The sequence below is a fragment of the Tachysurus fulvidraco genome, chromosome 4 (genome assembly GCF_022655615.1).
Source record: "Tachysurus fulvidraco isolate hzauxx_2018 chromosome 4, HZAU_PFXX_2.0, whole genome shotgun sequence".
In the NCBI taxonomy this organism is placed as follows: domain Eukaryota; kingdom Metazoa; phylum Chordata; class Actinopteri; order Siluriformes; family Bagridae; genus Tachysurus; species Tachysurus fulvidraco.
This window is the reverse complement of record NC_062521.1, coordinates 12786086-12808708: the sequence shown is the minus strand read 5'-3', so window position 1 is coordinate 12808708 and position 22623 is coordinate 12786086. Positions and strand designations below refer to the sequence as shown.

Sequence of the window (22623 nt, the reverse complement as noted above, 5' to 3'; positions counted from 1 at the left end):
TCCGCGGGAGACGCGTGCTGGCGTGCGGGAGCCTGAAGCCATGCCCAGTCCTGAGACTATGGCCATGGTGGAGAGGATGGCATGCAAACTGCTGAGTGAGGATGAGGTGGCTGCAGTAATGAGACACTGCAGTAGGGTGAGCATGGGATTATGTATTCATGCTTCTAGTATGTGTGCCAAACAAGCTGTCCTCAACCGTCCATGCAAAAAAACTGCAACAAAATCCAATTATTCCATGTATAATGTAATATAATGTGCACTGTAAATATAATGTGGCGGCTTTAATGATCACTTCTGTCCTTCGTGTTCACATTTTTTCTTTAAAATACTCCAAGGTTTTGTCTTTTATTGAGGGTGCTTGGTCTCTATAAACCCATAATTTAACACTTTTCTTCAAAATAAAACACCTTGCAGACTGCGGTAGTCAATAAAATGGCAAAAACAGGTGGTTGGGGACACCGGTGCTAAACATTATACTATATACACGAAACAATAAACTACGTTTTTTTTAGTTTGATGTGTCTCCTTGCTGGATGTACAGAATGAAATACATGTTATGATAAGGACAGAATGCTTTGAATGTTTTGATGTATGGCATAAACACAACACATTCCCTACCATGAAGAGATCAACATTTCACACCTACACAACTCTCTTGTCCACTTCAAACCCCTCTAAAAACATTTGAGAATCATCTCTCTTTAAAGCCATATTTATTCATTCAAAGCATGAGCATTTAGAACATATCAAACACAAAATGCCTCAAGTTGTTCGAAGCAGGAAGCATGTATAATGTAGTACTTAGATGTCTCTAATCACCTGGGTTATGCTGCTGAATAAGTTAAGTAGGCCATATCTTATTCTGTGTGCTGTAGTTTTTAGCAGAAAGAGTGGTGGAAGACCTGGTACACCCCCTGCTGGCTATCCTTGACAGACCTGAAAAGTTGCTGCTGCTAAGGGAGATCAGGTCAGGATGGAACAGTGGTTTGCTAATTTTAGCACTTTTAGACTAATGGCTAATTTTAGTGCATTTTAGTCTACCTAATACCAATTTGAGACACAGCATATAAAACTTTAATGTTATCAAGCTGACATGCCATTTTTAAAGCACACTGTGTTTTTTCTTATTTTAAAATTTCATGTGTCTAGAATGATCGTCCCCCCAACAGAGTTGGGTCGGTTTGACAGCATGGTAATGCCGTTTGAACTGGAGGCCTATGACATTTTAAAGAGCCGCTCTGGTAAGACAGTAGAATATTTAACATTCACAAAGTGACCTATATTTTAATGACAAGAGATTTAATATTTTCTAGGTGAGAACTATGGTCTAAAACAGATTGGCATTAAAAATGTAGCACTTAAAGTAAATTACAGACTTAAAGATATAAATCGTGTGTGTGTTTATGATATATGTGTGTTTTGTGTCTTCAGTGCGCTCTCCGGTTCTGCGCTCTCCTCGGCATGATGGAACTCCACGCCGCCATCTAATAACACCCATCCCAGGTAATGCTTTCTGGATGCTATGTGGAGCTTAATAAAGCTATAAAAGAACATCTCCTACTCTTTAGAATTAACCCAAACACACACACACACACACACACACACACACACACACACACACACACACACACACACACACACACACACACACAAACTGCTTTATCTGAAATGTCTTATGCCCCAACTGTAAATAAGAGGTCTGGAGACAAAATGCCGTTCTATAAATATGGCATTCATAAAAATAATGCAGGATATAATGCCATTCATAAGAATAATGTGCAGTGGTCAGTTAATGCCTGTGCTGCAGTCCTCTGAATCTTGAATATGAATCAGTTGTGAAATACAAGTAAGGTGCCTTGCATTGTTTAACCTTTTGAAGTCTGGAGCTTTCTTCTAGTCTTTTAAACCCATTGTACATAGCCGCAGTAGAGTAATTCTACCTCTAGCAGTGGCAAAGGAACTCTGAGTGAGGCAGTCACTAAGTGTGCATATTTATATGTTTATTACAGGTCAGTCTCTGTACATGAATGATATTGATCTTATTTTGCAATACAAATGAAAGACGGACCAATTACATCAGATCCTGATAAGTTCTTTGGGGAATATCCATGTTTATATCCAGTCACTTCATGTATATCGTTTATATAAATTTAACTCCATACATTTACATTGCTAGGTTAATATCTCTCAGGTTAGCCAGAGAACAGAAATCTGGTTGCTCATATCGACCTCCTGTATTAGTTCTTTTTACTTCAGAAGGTTGCATCCAAAAAAATACTTTTTCATGTGTTTATTCTCCTTAATCCTCTGACATCACCAGTCATGGAGCATGTGGTTGTGAACTAATGATTTGGGAAGAGTTTTTGATGTTGAATATGGACTGTATAGCGTCCTTGTTGCATTTGGTTTATCTGGTGGCTTCTGAGACTCAAGACTCATGAAAGAACCAGGATTTTGTATTTTGTGTGTGCTTCTGTGTGCTAGTATATTTGTAATCATACAGTACCAATTTTGGTTCTTTTCTCAGACTACAGGGGAGGCTTCCATCTACAGGCTGTGCAAGATTTGGAGCGAGATCGACAGCTGATGCAGGAGCTGGAGCGACTCAGGCTGACCAGCCTCCCAACTGGCAAACTCCCTCCTTCCCGAGCATTCACACCTCTGTTGGACATACCCGTGGACAGTTACATTTCTGGCTCCATTCGGCAGCGCTCCTTAAGCCCAGCTCGCCCCAAACAGCTGCTTAATGAGTCCCCCAAAAGTACAGAGAGGCGTGGACGTTCCCCTAAACGACAAGAACATGATTTGCCTCAAAGGTCAAGCACTCCAGAGCGAGGAAGATCACCGTACAGGAACGGCCATGACAAAGCTACAAAGGCCAGATCTGGCAATGGAAGAGAGGTTAAGTACACCGTAATGAGTGCACACAGAAGGAGCAGAACACCACTAACACAGGTATTTGGGCCAGACATGCCACACAACCCGATGGAAAGGGAGCAGGCAAATGGACATGCTGGTTCCTCGGAGAACAGCCAAACCAGCCTGCCAGTGCAGGAGTATGAGCTGACCACTGTCTTCATCTCTAAGTGCAAACAGTCTCTGGGTGAGTGTGCATGGCAGTTTTTTGGTCATAAAGTTTTAGTGAATTACAACATTCGTGGGGAAATTAAAAGTCAAAACCAGAGCACACTAAACACTGGGTGGAAATGTATTATCACAAAGAAGCTAACTGATTTGAGGAAAACAGCTTATTTCTCTACAACTAGCCATGTTTACAATTTTATTAAGATCAATAAAAAAGTACCTGCTCCACTTTACCTGTAGGTGTCAGTGATTAGCCTTGTGAGTTCACTGACAAAGCAATTCCAGGAGCAAGAAAATTGTCAGACAAAACAGATACTTTAAAGTTGACGTTCGGGCGGTTAGCTTGCCAGATGTTAACAGTCATTTAATATTCCACTACCTGACATTTTCACTGACAGCCAGTGGGAGATTTCAATGTAGATTTCTTTTTCTGTGTTGTAGAATTTCATAAATAAAAATCAAATAATCAGTGCATGTGGATGAGAGGAGATGAGAAAATGTTTCCCATTGGAAATGTAAAGAATTGAAAAATTCCATTTCAGTAACACAGAAGCAAAGTATAAACACAGTAACAATGTCGAATGACAAGTATTTACCTCATCTGATCGTCTTATTTGCTTAATAAATGGAAATTAGGGAAGCAAATACTTTTAAATAGAGTGATGATCGATCTACATAGGAGGCCCCAAAAACTAGTAATTTAGGAGTAACTGTAAATATTTATTGTAATTAAATAAAGTAAATAATTCAGTTTTAGGATTAAGTTGTATATCATATAATGATTTCTTTCATCTGACAGGTATAAGTATCTCAGGGGGCATCGAGTCCAAGGTCCAGCCAGTGGTGAAGATTGAAAAGATATTCCCCGGAGGAGCGGCATCCACTAGTGACGTGTTAAAGGTACTTGATTTACGGCAAACTTCTCAGTTACTTGTGAAGTGTATAGCAGATACTACATGAACCACAGGCACTAATGACACTATTACACTGTGTCCCGTTACACTATATGCTGCCTACATCACGACTGTATCAGTTTTCCATGCTTTGCTAAGACTTTCACTAAAACCAGTGGGCAAAACCTATTCATTTTCTTTTGAAATGAATATGTAGAATCCTAGTAGCTGTTCCTTAGGATTTTTTTTTAATTAAATATTTAAAACATGACAGAAAAGAGCTGATGGTTTCTGGTCTTTCTACTGTTAAGATGTATTCTGTTGCGCTTGTGAGTGTCGATTATATCTTATCATGGTTTGTCTTATTATCAAGGGAATATTATTTTAAAAATTAAATGTAAATTTTAAGACAAAAGTGACAGATCAGGTCAAATGCAGGCAGTCAAAAATACTATAAAGCACAATTAGGACAATAATGAGCACATTATTATCACATAAGCACATTGACCCATGCACACATCTAATATTGTAAAGGTGGATAAAATATTCTGCATGAAGGATTGGACCTTATCAGAGATTATAGGAAGTGTTACTCTGTCCAGGGCAACAACAGAATGAGCTTTTGGGGCAGTCGTGGCCTAATGGTTAGAGAGTCTGACTCCTAACCCTTAGGTTGTTGGTTCGAGTCTCGGGCCAGCCACGACTGACGTGCCCTTGAACAAGGCACCAAACCCCCCAACTGCTCCCCGGGCGCCGCAGCATAAATGGCTGCCCACTGCTCCGGGTGTGTGTTCATGGCGGGTGTGTGTTCACTGCTGTGTGTGTGTGTACTTTGGTTGGGTTAAATGCAGAGAACGAATTCTGAGTATGGGTCACCGTACTTAGCCGTATGTCACGTCACTTTCACCTTCTTTTTTGCATGCAAAACAAAATGTCCCAGTACGTCTAACTTTTACTTTTTTTTTTTTTTTGCAAATTATTTTTTGACATTTTCATGAAGTGTGACAATAAATCTGGAGTGCTCAGTATGATGGCTGGGCTTACAGTAACCAGGATAATGAAAGTAGCAACTTCCGACAGGTCTTCTAGTATTTAAGCTATCTCTCTAAGCACCTACTTGAGCATCTCTCTTGCACACTTGGATAGAACTGGGAACTGAATCTTTCCTGATCTGTCAATAACTGTTACCGTACGTGAGAAGAACATCTCTAAATAATATATCTCTGAAAATTAATTTCATGACGGACATGTTATGATACAAAACTCTTTAGCATACAGTAGCTATGTGTCACCAAACAGACTGAGCTGAATATTAGAAAGGTCATAGTTTAGGGTCACTAAAGGTTACAGGAAGATACCTGTCACTGGAAACTCCATCACAGTAACCTTCAATGCTAGGTCAAACCTTTGGAAATCCCTTGTGTGTGTGTGTGTGTGTGTGTGTGTGTGTGTGTGTGTGTGTGTGTGTGTGTGTGTGTGTGTGTGTGTGTGTGTGTGTGTGTGTGTGTGTGCTGGGGGGCCTCTGCCTCGATGGCAGCCTATCAGGTGTCGGCACTTCCTCGCTCTGCTGTGAGCGACTCATGTTGCAGTCACTCAAGAGATCCAGTGTCACATATTGAGTCCTTCAATTCCCATAAATTCCTTTCACCTCATGCATGTGATAAGGCCTAGTGCAAAGGATTCAAATAATCTGTCTATGAGGGTGTGTTTTAACACATCACAATGGCCACCATATCACTTATTTTCGCACCTTGAGGCCACTGGAATAGTATGGACACTGCAGACCTGCTATCATGTGTGCACTCTGCAATTCCATTCCTCTCTCAGTGCAGAGGAAGTGCAGGTTGTGGCTTGATAATGTTAACACACTCTGATCCTTTTTCTTAAGCAGATATCTGTGTTATCAATGCAGCAAGCACTCAGGACACACTCAGCTGGTCTCAGCCACACCTTTAGGGTGTACAAGCCAAAACTTATCACATCAGTTAAGAATGCAGACGTCTGAGAGAGCCCTTCTATAAGCACCGAGGCCATGTCCACATGAATAAGGATACAATTAATAGCAACTAAAATTGCATATTTCACCACTGAAAATGATCCGTTTTTATGTAACATATTTAATGAATGCTTAGATGGTTAGATTCACTGAAAAAAAAAAAGTTTTTTTCATCTAGATTTGTTGGTGTGTCTGTCTGTGAAACTCTGTCTGTCAGACTGTTTAAACTAGATAAACAGTGCAAACTGAATGTGTGTATTTACAAACGGACGCATTCGTTGACTTAGCTCCCTCTGAAGCTCTTTTCCTGATATTTTTTCTTCAATAATTAATGGGCAATGAAAATGTTACTATTTACAGAAACTATTTAGTTACAGTACGAGCTTTGGGAAGCAGCATGAAATCATCACTGAACGTATATTTCTGTTTTTGAACCTTTTGAGAAACCTTCAGAACAACACATTTTGCAAAATGTTCTTCCACAAGTAGATTGCAGTAATATCTTTCTACCAGAGAGGGCTTCCGAAAATGAAAAGATGATGACTATGATCACAGTGCAGATCTTTCGTCATTTTCCTGCGCTCTTGTTTAATAGTTCATTCCTCCAACAAATCTCACACAGATTGTATGTAGGACTGTGTATATCCTGTGTCAGCTGAATCCTTCTGCTTTCTGTATTGCTTAGCATTTTTCCCACTGTTTGCAATGCAGCATAAGGTTCTTATGTAAAACTATAAATAAATCCTGGCCTGCTGTACAGTAAATAAAACTGAGGGGTAAACAAACGTGTAGCTTGTAAATGGCTGTGAAGAGGGTAAACCAGATGAAATTAGGTAATTGCACCTAAATGAAATATTATAATAATATATTATTATAAAGGCAAAGAGATATGTGTTTTTTTGCTGTTTTTTTTTTCTTTTTTTTTACATTTTTTTTTTGTGAGTAAGTTGCAGTAACAAAAGGAAATAAACTTAGATGAAGAAAGATGATTAAATTAATGTAATGTAGTTCATGAAAAATAGTCTTATTTTATTGCCCATGTTTTTGTTGCTCATGTCTGTGGACATAAAGGTTAAGGGAAAACATGTCTGATTACAGACAAAGGGTGCAGGGACATTTCCAAGCAGATGTATCCTGGAATCTGGCAATGACTGAGGAAGAGCGCTTTTAGAGCTCTTGGTTTTAGTGTGTAGGTGGTAGAGAGAGTGTGAGTGAGTATGTGTGAAAGAGAGAAAGAGAAACAGAAGGAGAGAGAGAGAGAGAGAGAGAGAGAGAGAGAGAGAGAGAGAGAGAGAGAGAGAGAGAGAGAGAGAGAGAGAGAGAGAGAGAGAGAGAGAGAGAGAGAGAGAGAGAGAGAGAGAGAGAGAGAGAGAGAGAGAGAGAGAGAGATTACTGCACTTTATTTTTACAGCAGGAAGTACCTCTCAATGATCCTCTTGTATGCGTGAGTCTGCTTGTGGCCTTGAGTTCAGGGTGATCCATCTCTCCACAGTACTGGTGTGAAGCAGCATGTCCTGTAGGGGATTTATAGCTCTGCATGATGTATAGGATCAGCAGGGCAAGTAGAAACAGATTAGGTAGAGTCATGGCATCATAGATAGCGAGACAGATTAGATTGACTCATAGTTTCATAAATGCATGTCATGGGGCATCGAGACCAGATTATAAAGAACAAATATTGAGATGAATCATGGAGTTTTATGGGTTAAAAATTCACGGAACAGGGCAGACCTTTTTTTAGGAACTCTAGAAATGTTTGGTACTGTGTTTAAAACCCTAAAGCACAATTATTCTGTTTGTAGTCTTAGCAAACTCCTGGTGAGCTGTTGCTATGCTGCTCAATGTACAACTTGCCACGTGTGTGTTTTGTCTTCTTTTGGTTACTGTGGATGCAGGTAAACACACAGAAAAGACAAAGGTGATTCACTGGGTTGGGTGAGCTCAACTGACAGGCACTGGCGGAAGAGAAAAAAGGAAATAACTAAGGGTTTTTCTTTCCTGTGATTTCCCCTGCATCCATTTGAAACTGTCACTATGCTGACAGAAATATACGTGGACTAATGTACACTCATGCTAGGAGATAACAGTGATGGAACAAGTGAGTGACTAAATGCTTGAAACACACCTCTTTTCTCTCCTCTACGTGTAGGCTGGATTCGAGCTTGTGTCAATTGATGGAGAATCACTCCAGGGAGTCACACACCAGCATGCAGTGGACGCCATAAGAAAGGCTTTCAGCAACAAGGCCAAAGAACCCATGGAGTTTGTTGTCAAAATCCCAAAGAACCTAAAAGACTAAAGCAACGTCTCCTGTGCTGTGCTGCACAACAGAGACAATATTTTACACCCAGAGCTCAGTTCATACAGTACAGACTCTGAACAGAAAACAGAAAACCTGAAAGAACACATCTTTATGATAACAAAGATAGCTCCATGGAAAAGCAAAGCTGCCATTGTGCAATGTGAATCAGTTGGCTGAACTAACATGCCCAAAGGGCGACGTATGAAAGAAGGCTTTCACTGGGAGTTATTGTGGATTTAGAATCATTGGGCTTTTAAACCAGAGCGTTTATATCTGGAGAGTCACTGAAGATTCATTGACATAGCATTATTATCAATGCTTAAACATGTTTATTTAATATCTATTTCATGTCTTTTCTATTCCCCAGTGAAGGATGTGTGTGTAAATGTAGTTATTGCTATTGCAAGAAGCATGTTGGAATGGATCATCATCACTTTCCCACTACAACACATCCTCTGAAACCAGGGAATATAAAGCTCTGCAGCAAAGTTAACACAAGATTATGCTGATAGGAGATTTATACAGAATGTAATTCACTATTTTAATTTAGTTCTATCAGTCTTAATCTTTTTTGGTCTATTGAGGCAGTGCTTTGAAGACATACTGACGACTACACACTCATGCACAGACTTTCCTGCATTAGTCTCCTGAAAAAGCTAAACACTAAGGTTATTCTGAATAGGATTACATTACATCTCTGCGGAACGTCTTACAAGTGTCCATTACTAGCACACTAGAGCATCTGAATTGCTTGAAAGAGGTACTGAATTTGATTAGGTTATGCTGTCTTTCAAAGAGGGCAGATCTGTTATCAAATGATTTTATTACAAAAGTGCTATGTGTTATACCATACTTAAAAAAAAAATCACTCATCATAAAGTTTGTTCAGAAGTGTAACTTTCAGATATTTTTTAACTAGCTTTTAAAACATGTACATAGCGATAGAAAGCAATAGGTAAAGCAATAACAGCAGCAAGAACCACTGACTTGTGACTTATTTTTAATCAAAAACATTGTATTGCTTTTTACAGGAAATGTACAGCATGATAATATTCAAGAGACTACAAACATGAAATGAGAAAAAAAAAAAAACACAACACACACACAAACATACATGAATAAAAGACAGAATAAAAATAAACACATTGTTACTTTGCTTTGGTCTATTCCCAGTGGCTATACCTTTGACAGAGATATTATACATACAAATTAGAATACACTACTAGGAATATTTACATATGTGTCAGTCATGGGTATGAAGTATTCAGAAGAACAAGAAACAATGGGAATATAGGAAGACAGAGACATAAGAAGGCAAACAGTCTGATCATGGAGAGAAAAGTATGCTGTTATTGATTAAAGGGCAAGTTTCACTCCTCATGTCATGACTGTGCTGCTCTGCTGTATCAGATCTCTGAGGCATTGAAGTCAAGGGACGCAAAACTAGATTTATATGATGACTAACAAAAGAATTTAGTAAATGAAAGGTTTTATGAAAATGATCTGAAAAGAAGCAAAAAATGCCCCAAACTTTTCATTAATACTGCTATTTGGCTTCAAACAGTTCGAAACAGAGATCAAATAAATGTTGCCACCATGATGAATGTGAAGCAACTTTGCTTACCGTGGACTGATGGAGAATCAGTTGCAGTTACAGTAGAAAAAAGTTTAGAAGAATGATTTGCCTAATAATACATACAAGGGTGAGAATTGGAATGAATCATTGTTTTCCGAGGATAACTACAATGGTAAATTAGTGGTGATAGTGTCTGGCACTTGGTACTGATTCTTTCAACAAACAATGTTTCCAAATGTCCTAACATCCAAAGTTGTAACCGCGTAGAATTTCCTCACCGTCACTGAAATCTACATAGTAACACTGCAGAAATATTAGCAGTCACTCTAAAGTGCCTTAAAAAATGACTCCACTGTATTACTTCTTAAAGTTTAAGAGATAAAAAACTGTTGACCTGTTACCACAAAATAGGCTAAGTCACTATATATGCATATAAAAATATATAAAATAGAATCCACTGCTACATATTTTGAGTTTGTTCAGTAATAACAAAAAATAGTGTATATTGTGTATATATTGTATGTCCCCTTCGATCTGATTATTTACTTTATAAGGATTTCAGAAGCTGGAGACTAATCGAAACTAAGATCTATGAGGCTGTTGTCCTGTGTCTGATGCTAATCAGAGCAATGGCTCCACCCACTGTGGGCAGAGACACTGCTGACTGGAGCATATGTAAGATGTGTAAGATCTTCAGACAGCTTGACAACAGAATATTATTGTAACATGCACACAGGCTATTCACACTATGTTGTGCGCATCACTATATTGTGCATTGTGCAATCTAGGACAGATGATGAAAAAAAGACTATATCAAAATCCGTCATCATAAAAAAATAGTACTTCTAGATAAAGTGATTAGTATTGAGATGCTGAGCACCCAGTGAGCTCTAAGGGCAGATGTTATTCTCTATCTTTGTGTTGCACCCTGACATGATGACAGCCACTACACAAAAGATGTTTTTTTTGTGTGTGTATGGGTGTGTGTGTGTGTGTTACTTACTGCTAATAATGACTCCAAGACTGAACTTACAATGCATTGGATCTCTGTAGATCTTGACCATGCCGGATTCGAGTTACATTAATATTAATGCTGATAGCAAGAAGTGGAGCAGAGTCCATTAGTGCAGGTTCTCATCTCCCATTAGTGCAGTTACTGTGTTTAAACAAAGTACATGATCTCAGTCCTTTACATAACAGGAGTTGCATATGCAGATTGAAAGCAGACACTCATTCTATTCAGGAACTGTTTCACACAAACCCTCTTTTCTCCATCTAAATTTGTTTTCCAGTTTCACAAAGTCAAGGCAATTGCACCTGTCACACAACAGGATGTTCAGGATGTCTGGGTTGCATATCTACCCTGGTTAGGTTCTGAGGTGGTGCTCTGGTGATCAGTGCTCTATAAAGGACACAGTGGAAGTCAGTCAGCATTTCGTAACAATTTGAATTCTCTATCTTGTGGTAGGGCCAAGATGATGACTAGGTCATTTCCTCTAATAAACACAGTGAATTTGAGAACCATCTGAATCTGCGTTAGATTTCGGTGGCTGCAATTTCCTCAAATCGGATGTCAGGGCGCATGTCAAAATCCTCCAAGTCCCTGTTCTCTAGCTCTAGACTCAGCTCCCTCATGACTCGCTCCAGTTCCCGGTTTCGGCGATACATCTGGATGTAATTCTGTTGTAGCTGCTTCTGGTAGCGGATCACCTTGTCTTTCTCCTCCTGCCAGACACGGCGCTCTTCATCAAAGGCTTCCAGCTGCTCCTGTCCATGCCTCCTCTCTAACACCAGCTCAGAGCGCAATTGCTCTACTTGCAAGTGTAGAATATGCAGAGCATCTGTACTCTGCTGCTGTACCCTGGTCACATCACTTTCGTACGATGGCAGCAGCTCCACTACCTCCCGGAATGCAGGGCTGTGTACTTGATTTAGCCCACCACCAACACGGCTCTGAGGCAGAGGCAGGCTCATGCACTGGCCCTTACTGCTGGGCAATGACAACATGTCTCTGAGTCGAACTGACTCCATTTCAAGACGGCCCAGTTTCTCACGCAGTAGCTCAGCTTCGCTCTTACGGCGCTGCAGCTCATTCTCGCATACTTCCAGTTCGAGTGTGCGAGTTCGTGCTGCTGCCTGGGCATCATGTGAGCGTGCCTGGCTGGCCTGCAGCTCAGAGCGAGCTTCTCGCAGCTGGGCCTTCAGGGCCACAATCTCGGCTGCCTTCTGTCCCAGCTCAGCCTGCACATCCTTCAGCTGCTGCTTCAACAGGGAGATCTCACCAGACTTTTGACACACCTGCAGTACAGAAACATTGTCAAAATGGTTTGAGTGAAAACACAAAAGCAGTAATGAAGATCATTAAATGCATACTTGAACAAACTCCTGATCCTAGATCCCAAGTAATAGCTGTAATAATGGAAACTAACCAGTCTGCATATGTTCAACCATGTGTAATATACCCATAACTGGACAAAAACTATGATGTGTTGTAATATTATAGCAATTGTTGGCAAGCAGCCTTGGTGTTAGAGGAATTCAGCGCATGTTGCTGCTGAAAATAATTAACTTTGGGATTTTTAACAACCATTTCACACCTATTACATTTTGTTCCTTACAATACACAGAAGAGATGAATAAGGACAATATCTTTTGTGTATCTTGTCTGGAATGGTTGATCCAGTTTTAACGTGTCACCAGATTTTAAGGGTCCCAACCAAACAAAATATATTCCCTGTAACATGATCCTAGAATCCATGGGTGGTTTGGAAGCAGTGTCTATTCTTACCTCCCATTTGGTCTCTTCCAGACGTGGTCCTAGCTGATTCTGCTCCCTTTCAATGGAGGCACATCTTTTCTCCAGTGTTTCTCGCTCCTGTAGCAGCTGTGAGAAATCCTCATGCAGCTTCTTCTTCTCCTGCTGGAGCTGAAAAACCTGCAGCTGTAGCACCTGTTGGGCCCGTTGGGCTTTCTGATGCACCTGCTTCATCTTGGTTGCACAGCTCTGCCTGAGCTCCTCCATCTCCTGCTCACATCTCTTTTGCTTCTCCTCATACACCTAAAGATGGCGTTCAAAAAAATATTCAGACAGAGTTTCAATTATACTCCAAAATCTATGAGGGATTTATGATACATCTGTAACATAATTGAAGACATAGTAGCATGTTCATTTATTTCAGTAAAGAAGCTATTTCTAACATTTCAATAGTTTGTTTGCCAAGTCTGTGGATATGCAGCCAAAGACTATTCTTGTATTTTCTCTATGCAGTAGGCTTGTGCGGTTTTGTCTATGTCTATGTGCGGTTTTCATATGTCGATCACATACTTGGCAAATGGCTGCCTCATTCTCATCCAGATTATCTCTGAGCTGCTGCAGCTCCAAGTCTCTCTCTCTCAGCTTTTCCTCCAGCTCACGAATAATGCTCTCATACCCCTCCTGGGGAGCGGGAGAACGTCCACATGATCCATTGTCCGAGAGTGGCTGGCCTGTGCTCTTGCTAGACGAGGAGCGACCACTGTCCGAGTTAGTGTGGCCGTGTCCACCTGTGGGCCGTGTGGACTCTGTGCTTGTGGACAGTCCCTCGCTCTGCACCAGGCTGCAGGCTGTACTGCTGTATGTGGGCAGGCTGGAGAGCGAATTGCGGCCAGAATCTGACATGCTACAAGTCTGACTGTTGCGAGCATTGCGAGCACCAGTGTATGAATTGCGTTTTTCTGTGCACAGCATCCCTGCTCCTCCAGGAAGTAAAAGGTTCAGGCTTCCGTGACTCTCAGACAGACTGCCCCCTGGCCGTGGGGAAAGGTACTGCACTGAGTTGCGGTTCTTAGGTACTACAGGTTTGAAGGCAGTTGGTCGGATTACAACTTTCTCCATATTCTGTAATCAAAAATAGTCAACAGAATATGAGTGCATGACCAAAAGTGCTGGACCATCTTTCATGAACAAACAATAAAACAATTCATAAAGCAATGTCCTTCTGGATAAGTCTGACCACTTGACAGTCATCATCGCACCACTCTTAGGTGGTTATTTACAGTCACCAAACCTGGCTCCTGTGTACTAGAGTGGAGAGACCCATGTAACAGTATCAATACCAACAAGGAACGTTTTTTTTAGATGAGGCAGGGGAGTTATACAGCTGCCATGGTGAAACTTACACACTGCTCCATTCATAGTTTAAGCAGTGGGCTGTCTCTGTTCAAACCATCTCTGTATAAAGTCAACATATAACATCAAATCAGATCACTGCTGAACCCCATGTGCCCACATGAAGGAATCACATTTAAGCTACCTCCTATGTGAATACTCAAAACAGAGGTGGACAAAACACTGGACACTATATATAGTATACTTACAATAAGAAAAAACAAGCCTGGACACATAATCTGCTTATCACTGGCTGCCTGCGCTACTTTTTTATTCCTTTATCACAAGGATAAAATCTAAAGCCCTATACAGACACAATTCAATTTGTGGACCTGGAGTTATTCCATCATTTGCAAGTGCTGTGACTTTCTGTCTAGATCAGCCTTATTCATGTTTTTTGTCCCCTTCCCTTTGATCAACTCTGATGATTTTAGTCGTTTTCAGACATTTATTCACCTACAGTGAGTATCCATTTTCACAGAATTTCAGGAATAATGATTTTATGATAGTTTATATTTATGTTTTAATGTTTTTAAACAGTAATGAACATGTGGTTTTCACAGTCTTCACTGTGTGGAAATATATTCTTTATGTGACAGTGTTTTAAATTCTAACCAATCTAGGAAAATGTAATAACACTGTATGAGAATATTGAAAGAGCCATATAACCTAGCTTTTTGACCAAACATTGTTCACTTACACCTGCAGATGACAGGTACTGAATTATATGCAGATAGAATTTAGGGTTTCTCTCAACCCTTATTGGGAGCCAGTGAGAATAATTTCTTTGGGCCAATGAGTAAATGGAACACAGTGAACAAACGGCTAATAATGAAATAGCAGTTATTGTCAGAGCAGGTAGGATGTGTCTGTCAATATAAATTAGATGCCAATTCCATAGATCAAAAATGCCTGCAGAAGTAGCCTAATGGTTAGAGAGTCTGACTCGTAATCTCGTAATCCTAAGGTTGTGGGTTCGAGTCTCGGGCCGGCCACGACTGAGATGCCCATGAGCACGGCACCAAACCCCCCAACTGCTCCCCAGGCGCCACAGCATAAATGGCTGCCGGGTGTGTGTTCACGGTGTGTGTGTGTTCACTGCTGTGTGTGTGCACTTTGGATGGGTTAAATGCAGAGAATGAATTCTGAGTATGGGTCACCATACTTAGCCGTATGTCACCTCACTAAAATCAAATTCTAGGTGTGATATGGAAGTCGTTTTCAGAGGTACAGCCCAACAGTCTGTTGCAGTGTATTAACTCTAAGAAATTAATAAATAAACAAATAACTCTAACTCACTTTCTCCAGCTTGCCTGAGACAGGGATGAGTTTTGGTGGAGGGCCTCCGATGTTGCTATTGCTTACAGTTCCTCGGTTGTCCTGTGTTTCTTCTGTGTCACTGCATGGGCTGCCCACTTTGACATGGTTATCATTCCAATCACCCACCACTTCATCACTCATGTATCCATAGTTGCCATTGCCGGCAGTCATGAGGGTAGTGGGTTTGTTCTTGACAGGCAGAGGAGGCTGGTTGTCAAGGAGCTCTTCCTGAGAGCTGGCCCTTCGCAGTGTGCCCTCCTGCTGCCGGAAACAGCTGGTTGCAGGCAGGGGCTTGCGGAGCCTGGCGCTGAAGTCACTGACAGCACGACAGTGTCGTTCCTGGTAAGTGCGTCCAGAGATAAGGCTGCTGACAGAGCCCATGCTGCCTGTGAGCGGGGAGTGCGATACAGGGTGGCACTGCTGAATATCGGCGCTGGACTGTGGGTGATCAGAGGTCACGGCCAGTACCTGAACCGAAGCCATGGCAACTGTGCGCCCAATGCACACACTCTGCAGAGGCAGAAAGAGAGAAATTATTTTTAAGAAAAAACAGTGCTGAACCATTTCAAGAAATATTTTTAGTACATTTAAACCTGGGTGCTTTCAAAGTAAAACATTCTTTTTTAGCATTCAGCATTATACATAGAACATGACAGATCAGCTAAATAAAATGATGAAAAAGTGGAATGAACTGAACCCTTTGACACTGGCTGTAAATTGGTTTAGATATTTGTCAGTAAAACAGTAGTACTGGTTATGTGGAAAGCTCATATATTAACCATGCAGCTGTGCTCTAAACTGTGTTGTCATGTCCAACCATGAAATAATTTATAACACACTGCCCCCAAAGAGGGGTTTTGAGGTAATGAGGCAATCTGATCTGGAACAAATCCATTACTTCACCATTGGCCTAACAGATCTGCTTTTCCTGTACTATGATGTGCAGTCATCTGTTTTATATGTTCTACAATAAATGTAATGACAAGGGAAGAACCTTGCACAAACAGCTGGAGCAATCCTGACACCAACCTTTCTCTGTGACTTTCGTTCCAAATGATAACATATGAAGAAAGCTCTGAACACAAAATCAGAGCTTAATCAATGAGAGACACAAAAGTAACTAGAGCTTACAACCAATTTCTGGTGACAGAAGGTGAATCAACATTTAATGTTTCCCTCGGAGTAAAGATCAGTTTGAGTAAAGTTTCCCTTTATGCAAATGAGAAGCAAAGCAATTTAGCTTCCAATAGTAGTGAAGGACTCCGGTGTGTTTTTTCTTCCAAAAACAATAAAAGAGTGAGAGAGAGGTGAAGAGGATTTTGTGGTCTATGGATAATACAGTTCCATGTCTGTGCTTTACATACACATGGCTTCACTAATGCTAATATCACATCAATGGTTAACTCTTTCCTAAAGCTTAATTCCTACCATTCCTTCCACATCCCTGCTTCTGGCTAAGAAGAATACATTTATACCAACTATAAACACCCAAAAAATGTAAGCTAGATGAGCTTGAAGACTGATTTAATTAAAAGCAGTTCTCAATCTTAAATCATGTCCATCACCCAGTGACCCAGTGCTCATACTTTCCAGGCTACATTATCATGGATCACTGCACTCTTCTCATACTCATCATACTCATTCTACAAACCTCTTCACAGACAGAACAAATAAGTAATTTAATAATTAAAATATGCATTGAAATCAAGGCAAATTCAAGGTATCCAAAAACATGCAGTTAGAGCAGTTAAAACGCCATAGTGTCGTACCAAAAACACTACCATTATGATCACACCACATGCATTGAGGGTCAGTTATTATAATTTGAGATAATAGTGTTTCACAAATGTAATATCTGCTTTGAACATTATCATACTGCTTTAACCCTATTTACCAGTACACTGGCATTTCCTACCGGCGTTAAATTTTATTGCTGTTTGATATACAATTAGTCAGGACGCTGTTGGCTTTCAGTGCAGATAACATTGCTCAGAATGTTAGCGGTTGAAAATAATGGATTCATGTTTTATGTACAAGCACTTTGATCTAAGGGAGTAGAAATGGGTGTGATATCAGCATTTACTTTGAAGATATAAATACTTGCGTCTCTATGAATATATTGTTCCTAGTAGGTCAAAACAGAAAGGCTTTAAACTACAAATTCTTTACACCCTGAGCTTTCGTATGAGGCATTAAACACCACTGTGAAGTGTGACTGACAAAGAAATTCAATGCTAAAACTGCATTATTTTGGCATCTGGAAATAAAATTAAAATAAGACCAAATTAATGCCCACTTTGCATTTGAATGAAGCAAATCAGAGGGTTCACAATCACTGCACAGGAATAGAAGTTAACACTGTTAGCAGTTGCAAATGACTTTTGTTTTGTCTGTTTACTGCTAGAAGACCAACACGGAGAGAAGACAAATTCCCAAGTCTCCCTCTTTAACCAGGATAGCAGTGAAATAGAGGCAAAAGCAAGAGAAATTTTATTTGCCTATAAGCAGAACACAGTGACAGATTAGTGTTTGCCTTTTCATAGAATAGAATTGTTTACCAAGTTGCAGTATTGAAAATGATGTGCAAGCCTACTGCAATAACTGCTGTGCTCTATTCCAATGCATTCTCTGCCTTAGCATTCTTGCCCCCTTATCCTCTCTTGCCAGCCCCTACTCAAACAGCCTCATTGAGCCTAGAATAATAAGATTAGTGGATCCACAAGGACTGCTTTTTCCTGACTTGACCTCAGACTTCTGCTTCTGTTAGTGATACTCTCATCAAAACACTTTGCTCCATCACCCAGCTGGATCGTCCTTAACATGAAACTAGCCCAATCAAATTAGAGACCCATTTCCACCAGAGAAAGCATTGATGTGAACCAAGGGCTCTGCTATTCCTGAAACGACACATTTTTAATACACAAACTATGAGGAAAACTTTTCATATAAGACAGAACCAACTGGCAGTATGGTTTCTAAACCAAAACCAGAGATACCCACAATGTGAGTGAATACTTTTGTGTCCATCATATAACAGCACCCATGGCGTTAGAAAGCATTCTAGAATTGTAGTGGGATGGTGACATAGTTTTCCAAATTTCACTAGTAATAACAATGAGTGGCTCTATATCATGTTCCTACATTATGTCCTTGTTCAGTACTATTGGTACCATGGCAAAAAAAAAGGGTGGCCAAGACCTCATGGATACTTAGTGATGGTATGTGTCATATGACAATAAAGTTTAGAAAAATTGTGGAATCTTTTACCATCCTATACTGTACCACATCCTTTGTAGTGTATTGTCTTTTGCCTTGCACTGTTTGCGCTAGGTTGCACACTATGCACTTTATGTGCACTAGGTTAACTTACATTTTAGTCTTTAACTCTGCTTTGTTTTATGTAGCTCTGTGTTGTTTTATGTAGCACCAGTGTCCTACAGGAACGCTGTTTAATTTCACTACGTACTGTGTCAGTTATATATGGTCAAAATGACAATAAAAACTTGACTTAACTCGACTTGGTGAAAAGTGGTCTAAAAGTGTTTTTAGATTAGGCATTGCAGAACTGCTATATTAATGAAATCCCAATAGGCTCTGGTTAGCCAGACAAAACAGGTCAATTAAATTTATACACTGTGCATTTTTATCTCTGGTGTTACAACAGTAAGGTTGTTGAGGGAAACCACTGCAGGTGTTTCTAATCAAATCCACGGCACCAGCCAGAGCTGTCTACAGAAATCTTGTTATGATAAGTCTTAATAACTGCAGCGCTGCCGGAAAGGATTAGCTGTGAGGCGTGAATCTCCCAGGAACCATTCAGCTTCGCTGTGAAAGTTGGGGAGAATGTGTGGAAATGCCAAGGCTGAGCATGGAACACAGCAGAAGTCCAGATCGTGGTGTTAAAATCCCCACAGCCTTAATCCCATTTGGACACAGACACGTCTGTTGAGCCAGGTTGTTTGATGTGTCTTCAGATCTTGATCAAAGCTTCTTCCCATGGAAACGTTGGCCATGACATTGTACTGTCCCATACCACTGTTTTCTCTCTAAACACAAGACGTGGGACCTTGTTTCTACATCTAACATTTTCCCAAATAACATTAATGAGCGCTCATCCCAAAAACTACAGTGAATATTGTTAAGTCAGTATCTCAGACATACCTTCATAAATAAATAATGCTTAATTTGAAGTTTCACAGCACTGTGAGGATTCTTTGACCCCTTGACCTCCATCTAGCATACCAGTTAACAGTAACTATAAGCGTGTTAATCATTATTGCAGGTCTATAAACGATGATTTTAAAAATCTGTCTTTTAATTTGCTTTAAATTTCTGTTCAATGAAATCTCTTATGCCTGGCTGCCTATATCCTCCTAGCCATGTCCTTCTTCTGACTTTCCCATTTCCTATTCCTGTACCATGCTGTTTTTAGACTATTCTAAAAAGATGCTTCACCATAAACACACACTCTCTTTCCTGCTTTCTATAGTATCCTTTGGCTTATTTTATCACCTTACTCTATTCTCTGAATTTCTGCTCTTTACACTCCTCTTTGCTGTAACAAGCAGGTGTTTCATGTAAATCAGTGACCGGAAAGGATATGAATCTGTGATTACAGACCCATGTACACCTCTTCATTACACCAACCCCTCTAGAGACCTCTTACTGGACATCCAGCACTGTGCCTCGCTGCTGTGACTTCCCGCCAGCTGCTCCCCTATTGTCTCCCTCCATCAGATAGTAGCACTATCTAGGGAGTCTTGGAATGATACAACAACAATCTTTGCTTTAAACACACAAAGACGAACACACAGACATACAAAACTACACTGAATTTCTTTGCATGCTGTTTCATGTCTGTAAGAGAATTCATTGCTAGTGATCTCTATAAGAGCTTACATAAAACACAGACTAAACACAAACAAGTACTAAAAAAAATTGTGCACTGAGAACTAATTAAAATGATCGTTCACAAATGACAAACAATATGGCCAAACATATGTGGATATCTCACCATCATTTAGCCTCACTTTGCTGTAATATCTAGCTGTTATAATCTCTACATGTCTGGGAAGGCTTTGCACTAGATTCTGAAGTGTGGATCTGGGGATTTGTCACTTTAGCCAAAAGAACATTAGTGAAATTGGGCAAAGGACGTCTGGGAGAGGAAGTTTTCCCATTTTTCTTCAGGTTATCCTAAAGGTGTTCATAAATTAGCCTTTTAGTAGCTCATCTACTTCAAGTATATAATGTTCACATCCTCTCCCTTTCTGAATCTACAGCAGATAGCCTGGTGCAGCATTGTAACATTCTTTCCACGCACAGCGCCACACAACTTTGAAAGGCCTCTCTGACAGCATTAAAATCTCACAATTTCTCCACTGTGGGCCAGAGAATCCATTAAGACAGCACAGTGTGTCTGAATCTAAGAGAGAGGTCAGGAGGCATACTGTGCTCAGCTCACACTCTGCTGCTGTTACCATGACACACAACATCATGGAGCATAAGCTGCACACAAAATGTAGAACAGCGCTTTCGAACTGCCAGAGAGTTTTGGACTGATTTAAGCTGTTTGCCTAGAATTCATAGAGCCAGTCAGACTCAATTACTAATCAGTTTCACTCATTCTTACTGTTCTGCAGACCACAACTATGGTCTGTATGCTTTATGCACACTAATACAGAACTTGAATGTCAGTTTTCTAAACAAATGAAATCCCCTTGTAGAACAAACTCTGAGAGCCTAACACCAAACACGTTATAGGTTCTGGGTGGCCTAATAAGAATGAAAAAGCTTCCATTTTACAAATGAAAAAGTCAGTAAGACATTGCATTAGTTTCAAAACTCACGGAAAGTAAATATTACTTTACTTGCAGATATGTAGCTAATGCACTTTTAATTGAGATGTGATCATCAGAAGTAAATGACAACATAAAAAGCATAGCAATATCCCAAACTGCACTACTGAATCTATCCATGATGGGAAGCCTGCAGCTAGCTGAAAGAAACAGAGACAGACTCAAAAGAACTCCCTTTAATAAAGGTCAGCTTCCTGAGCAGCTGTAACTTGGATCACAAAACACAAGGAGCATAATCAAATGCTCAGTACAATAAAATCACATTTGCCTCTTCTAAATCAACCCTTAACGATTGAATACACATAATCTACCATGTATATGTGTCTATATGGTTGGATGTTTTCAAAATTGGTCTTTTCAAAACCAAACAAAAACAAAAAAATTTGGAATAGAAGTCACATCCTGGACTTTTATTATAAATCGAAGCTAAAGGGCAAGCTTGTGAGTCACAAATTCTTTTACTGTCTGTTCTCTTACAAAGCTAACAAAAACACATTCAAAACTCTCAAAGTCCACTGACTCTAAATTGCATCCATGGAACAAAAAAAAGACAAGGAGAACATTTAAAGCTGAACACTATAAAGCTCCCACCTTTTCTGCATCCCTCTACTAACCCTGCACAGTTTCCACTGTTCTCTGTGTTATTCCGGTGTCTCAGTGAGGAAGCACTGGATTAAATTAAAAACATTGTCTGTAGAACAAGGGTAATTGGTTGACTGTTTTTTATCATTGCCACCCTGTTGCTTTTGCAAGCTTTTGGCTTGTGGCTGTTTGGGGATGTTGCCATGGTATTTGAGGCCTACATGTGTGTAGCCTGGGGGTGAAAGCTACACCAAGGGAAAAAGGTGGATTTCAGCAACAAAAACAGTTGGAGTAACAAAAACCAAGTCAGTGAGAGCATGTGAGAGATAAACACAGATGGAGAGAGAGAGAGAGAGAGAGAGAGAGAGAGAGAGAGAGAGAGATACTGTGCCCCTTTGAACTCAGTTCATTCTACCATTTTCTCATTAATTTACTAATTCACTATCAAACTCCTTTAATCAGTTTATAATTGTTTTTTTTTCTCTTTTTAGAATTTTCTAAACCATCTCCATCTCATTTCTTTGATCTGTTCTTAAGCCCTTACTTAAACCTTCTTTCACACCCGGCTGCCCTTGTCTACTGTCTTTCTGATTTCCCAAGCCTGTGTTGTAATGTTTTAAGATGTCAAAGAAAGCTACAATTGAGACCTACCATGCGTGATTTGGTGAAATGAACAAACGGGTGTGCTAAAGAAATAAGCAAGAATGTTATGGAGTAAAACACACTTTTTGAGCATCTCAAAGCTTATGAGCCTATGCAAACCATACAAGTACTCTGGAGATGCTATACAATTCTCTCTCAGAGACACGGTTTCCCCACTCCAGGCCGTACCAACCTTCCTATGCCTCCAGGAACAGAGCCACCC

The 22623-nt window shown here is 40.1% G+C and overlaps 2 protein-coding genes across 11 annotated transcripts in view; one reads left to right on the top strand and one right to left on the bottom strand.

The window, feature by feature from the left end:
* pdzd7a (PDZ domain containing 7a) overlaps positions 1 to 9256 on the top strand; it is a 20016-nt gene extending 10760 nt beyond the window's left edge. For 3 of the 4 annotated variants that reach the window (XM_027141786.2, XM_047811922.1, XM_027141785.2), the window contains 7 exons: positions 1 to 136; positions 876 to 967; positions 1150 to 1241; positions 1432 to 1503; positions 2528 to 3103; positions 3884 to 3984; positions 8123 to 9255. The exon at positions 1 to 136 is cut by the window's left edge and continues 40 nt beyond it. In XM_027141786.2, the coding sequence (XP_026997587.2) occupies positions 1 to 136; positions 876 to 967; positions 1150 to 1241; positions 1432 to 1503; positions 2528 to 3103; positions 3884 to 3984; positions 8123 to 8272 (1219 nt within the window). In that variant the 3' untranslated portion in view covers positions 8273 to 9255. Of the gene's footprint in view, positions 137 to 875; positions 968 to 1149; positions 1242 to 1431; positions 1504 to 2527; positions 3104 to 3883; positions 3985 to 8122 lie in introns of all 4 variants that reach the window. The other variant, XM_027141784.2, reaches the window with a different exon arrangement.
* A 2-nt stretch (positions 9257 to 9258) lies between these two features.
* lzts2a (leucine zipper, putative tumor suppressor 2a) overlaps positions 9259 to 22623 on the bottom strand; it is a 39098-nt gene continuing 25733 nt past the window's right edge. For 6 of the 7 annotated variants that reach the window (XM_027141788.2, XM_027141789.2, XM_027141793.2 and 3 more), the window contains 4 exons: positions 15298 to 15828; positions 13177 to 13728; positions 12640 to 12909; positions 9259 to 12149 (listed from right to left, as the gene is read on the bottom strand). In XM_027141788.2, the coding sequence (XP_026997589.1) occupies positions 11388 to 12149; positions 12640 to 12909; positions 13177 to 13728; positions 15298 to 15828 (2115 nt within the window). In that variant the 3' untranslated portion in view covers positions 9259 to 11387. Of the gene's footprint in view, positions 12150 to 12639; positions 12910 to 13176; positions 13729 to 15297; positions 15829 to 19938; positions 19963 to 22623 lie in introns of those variants that run through there. The other variant, XM_047811923.1, reaches the window with a different exon arrangement.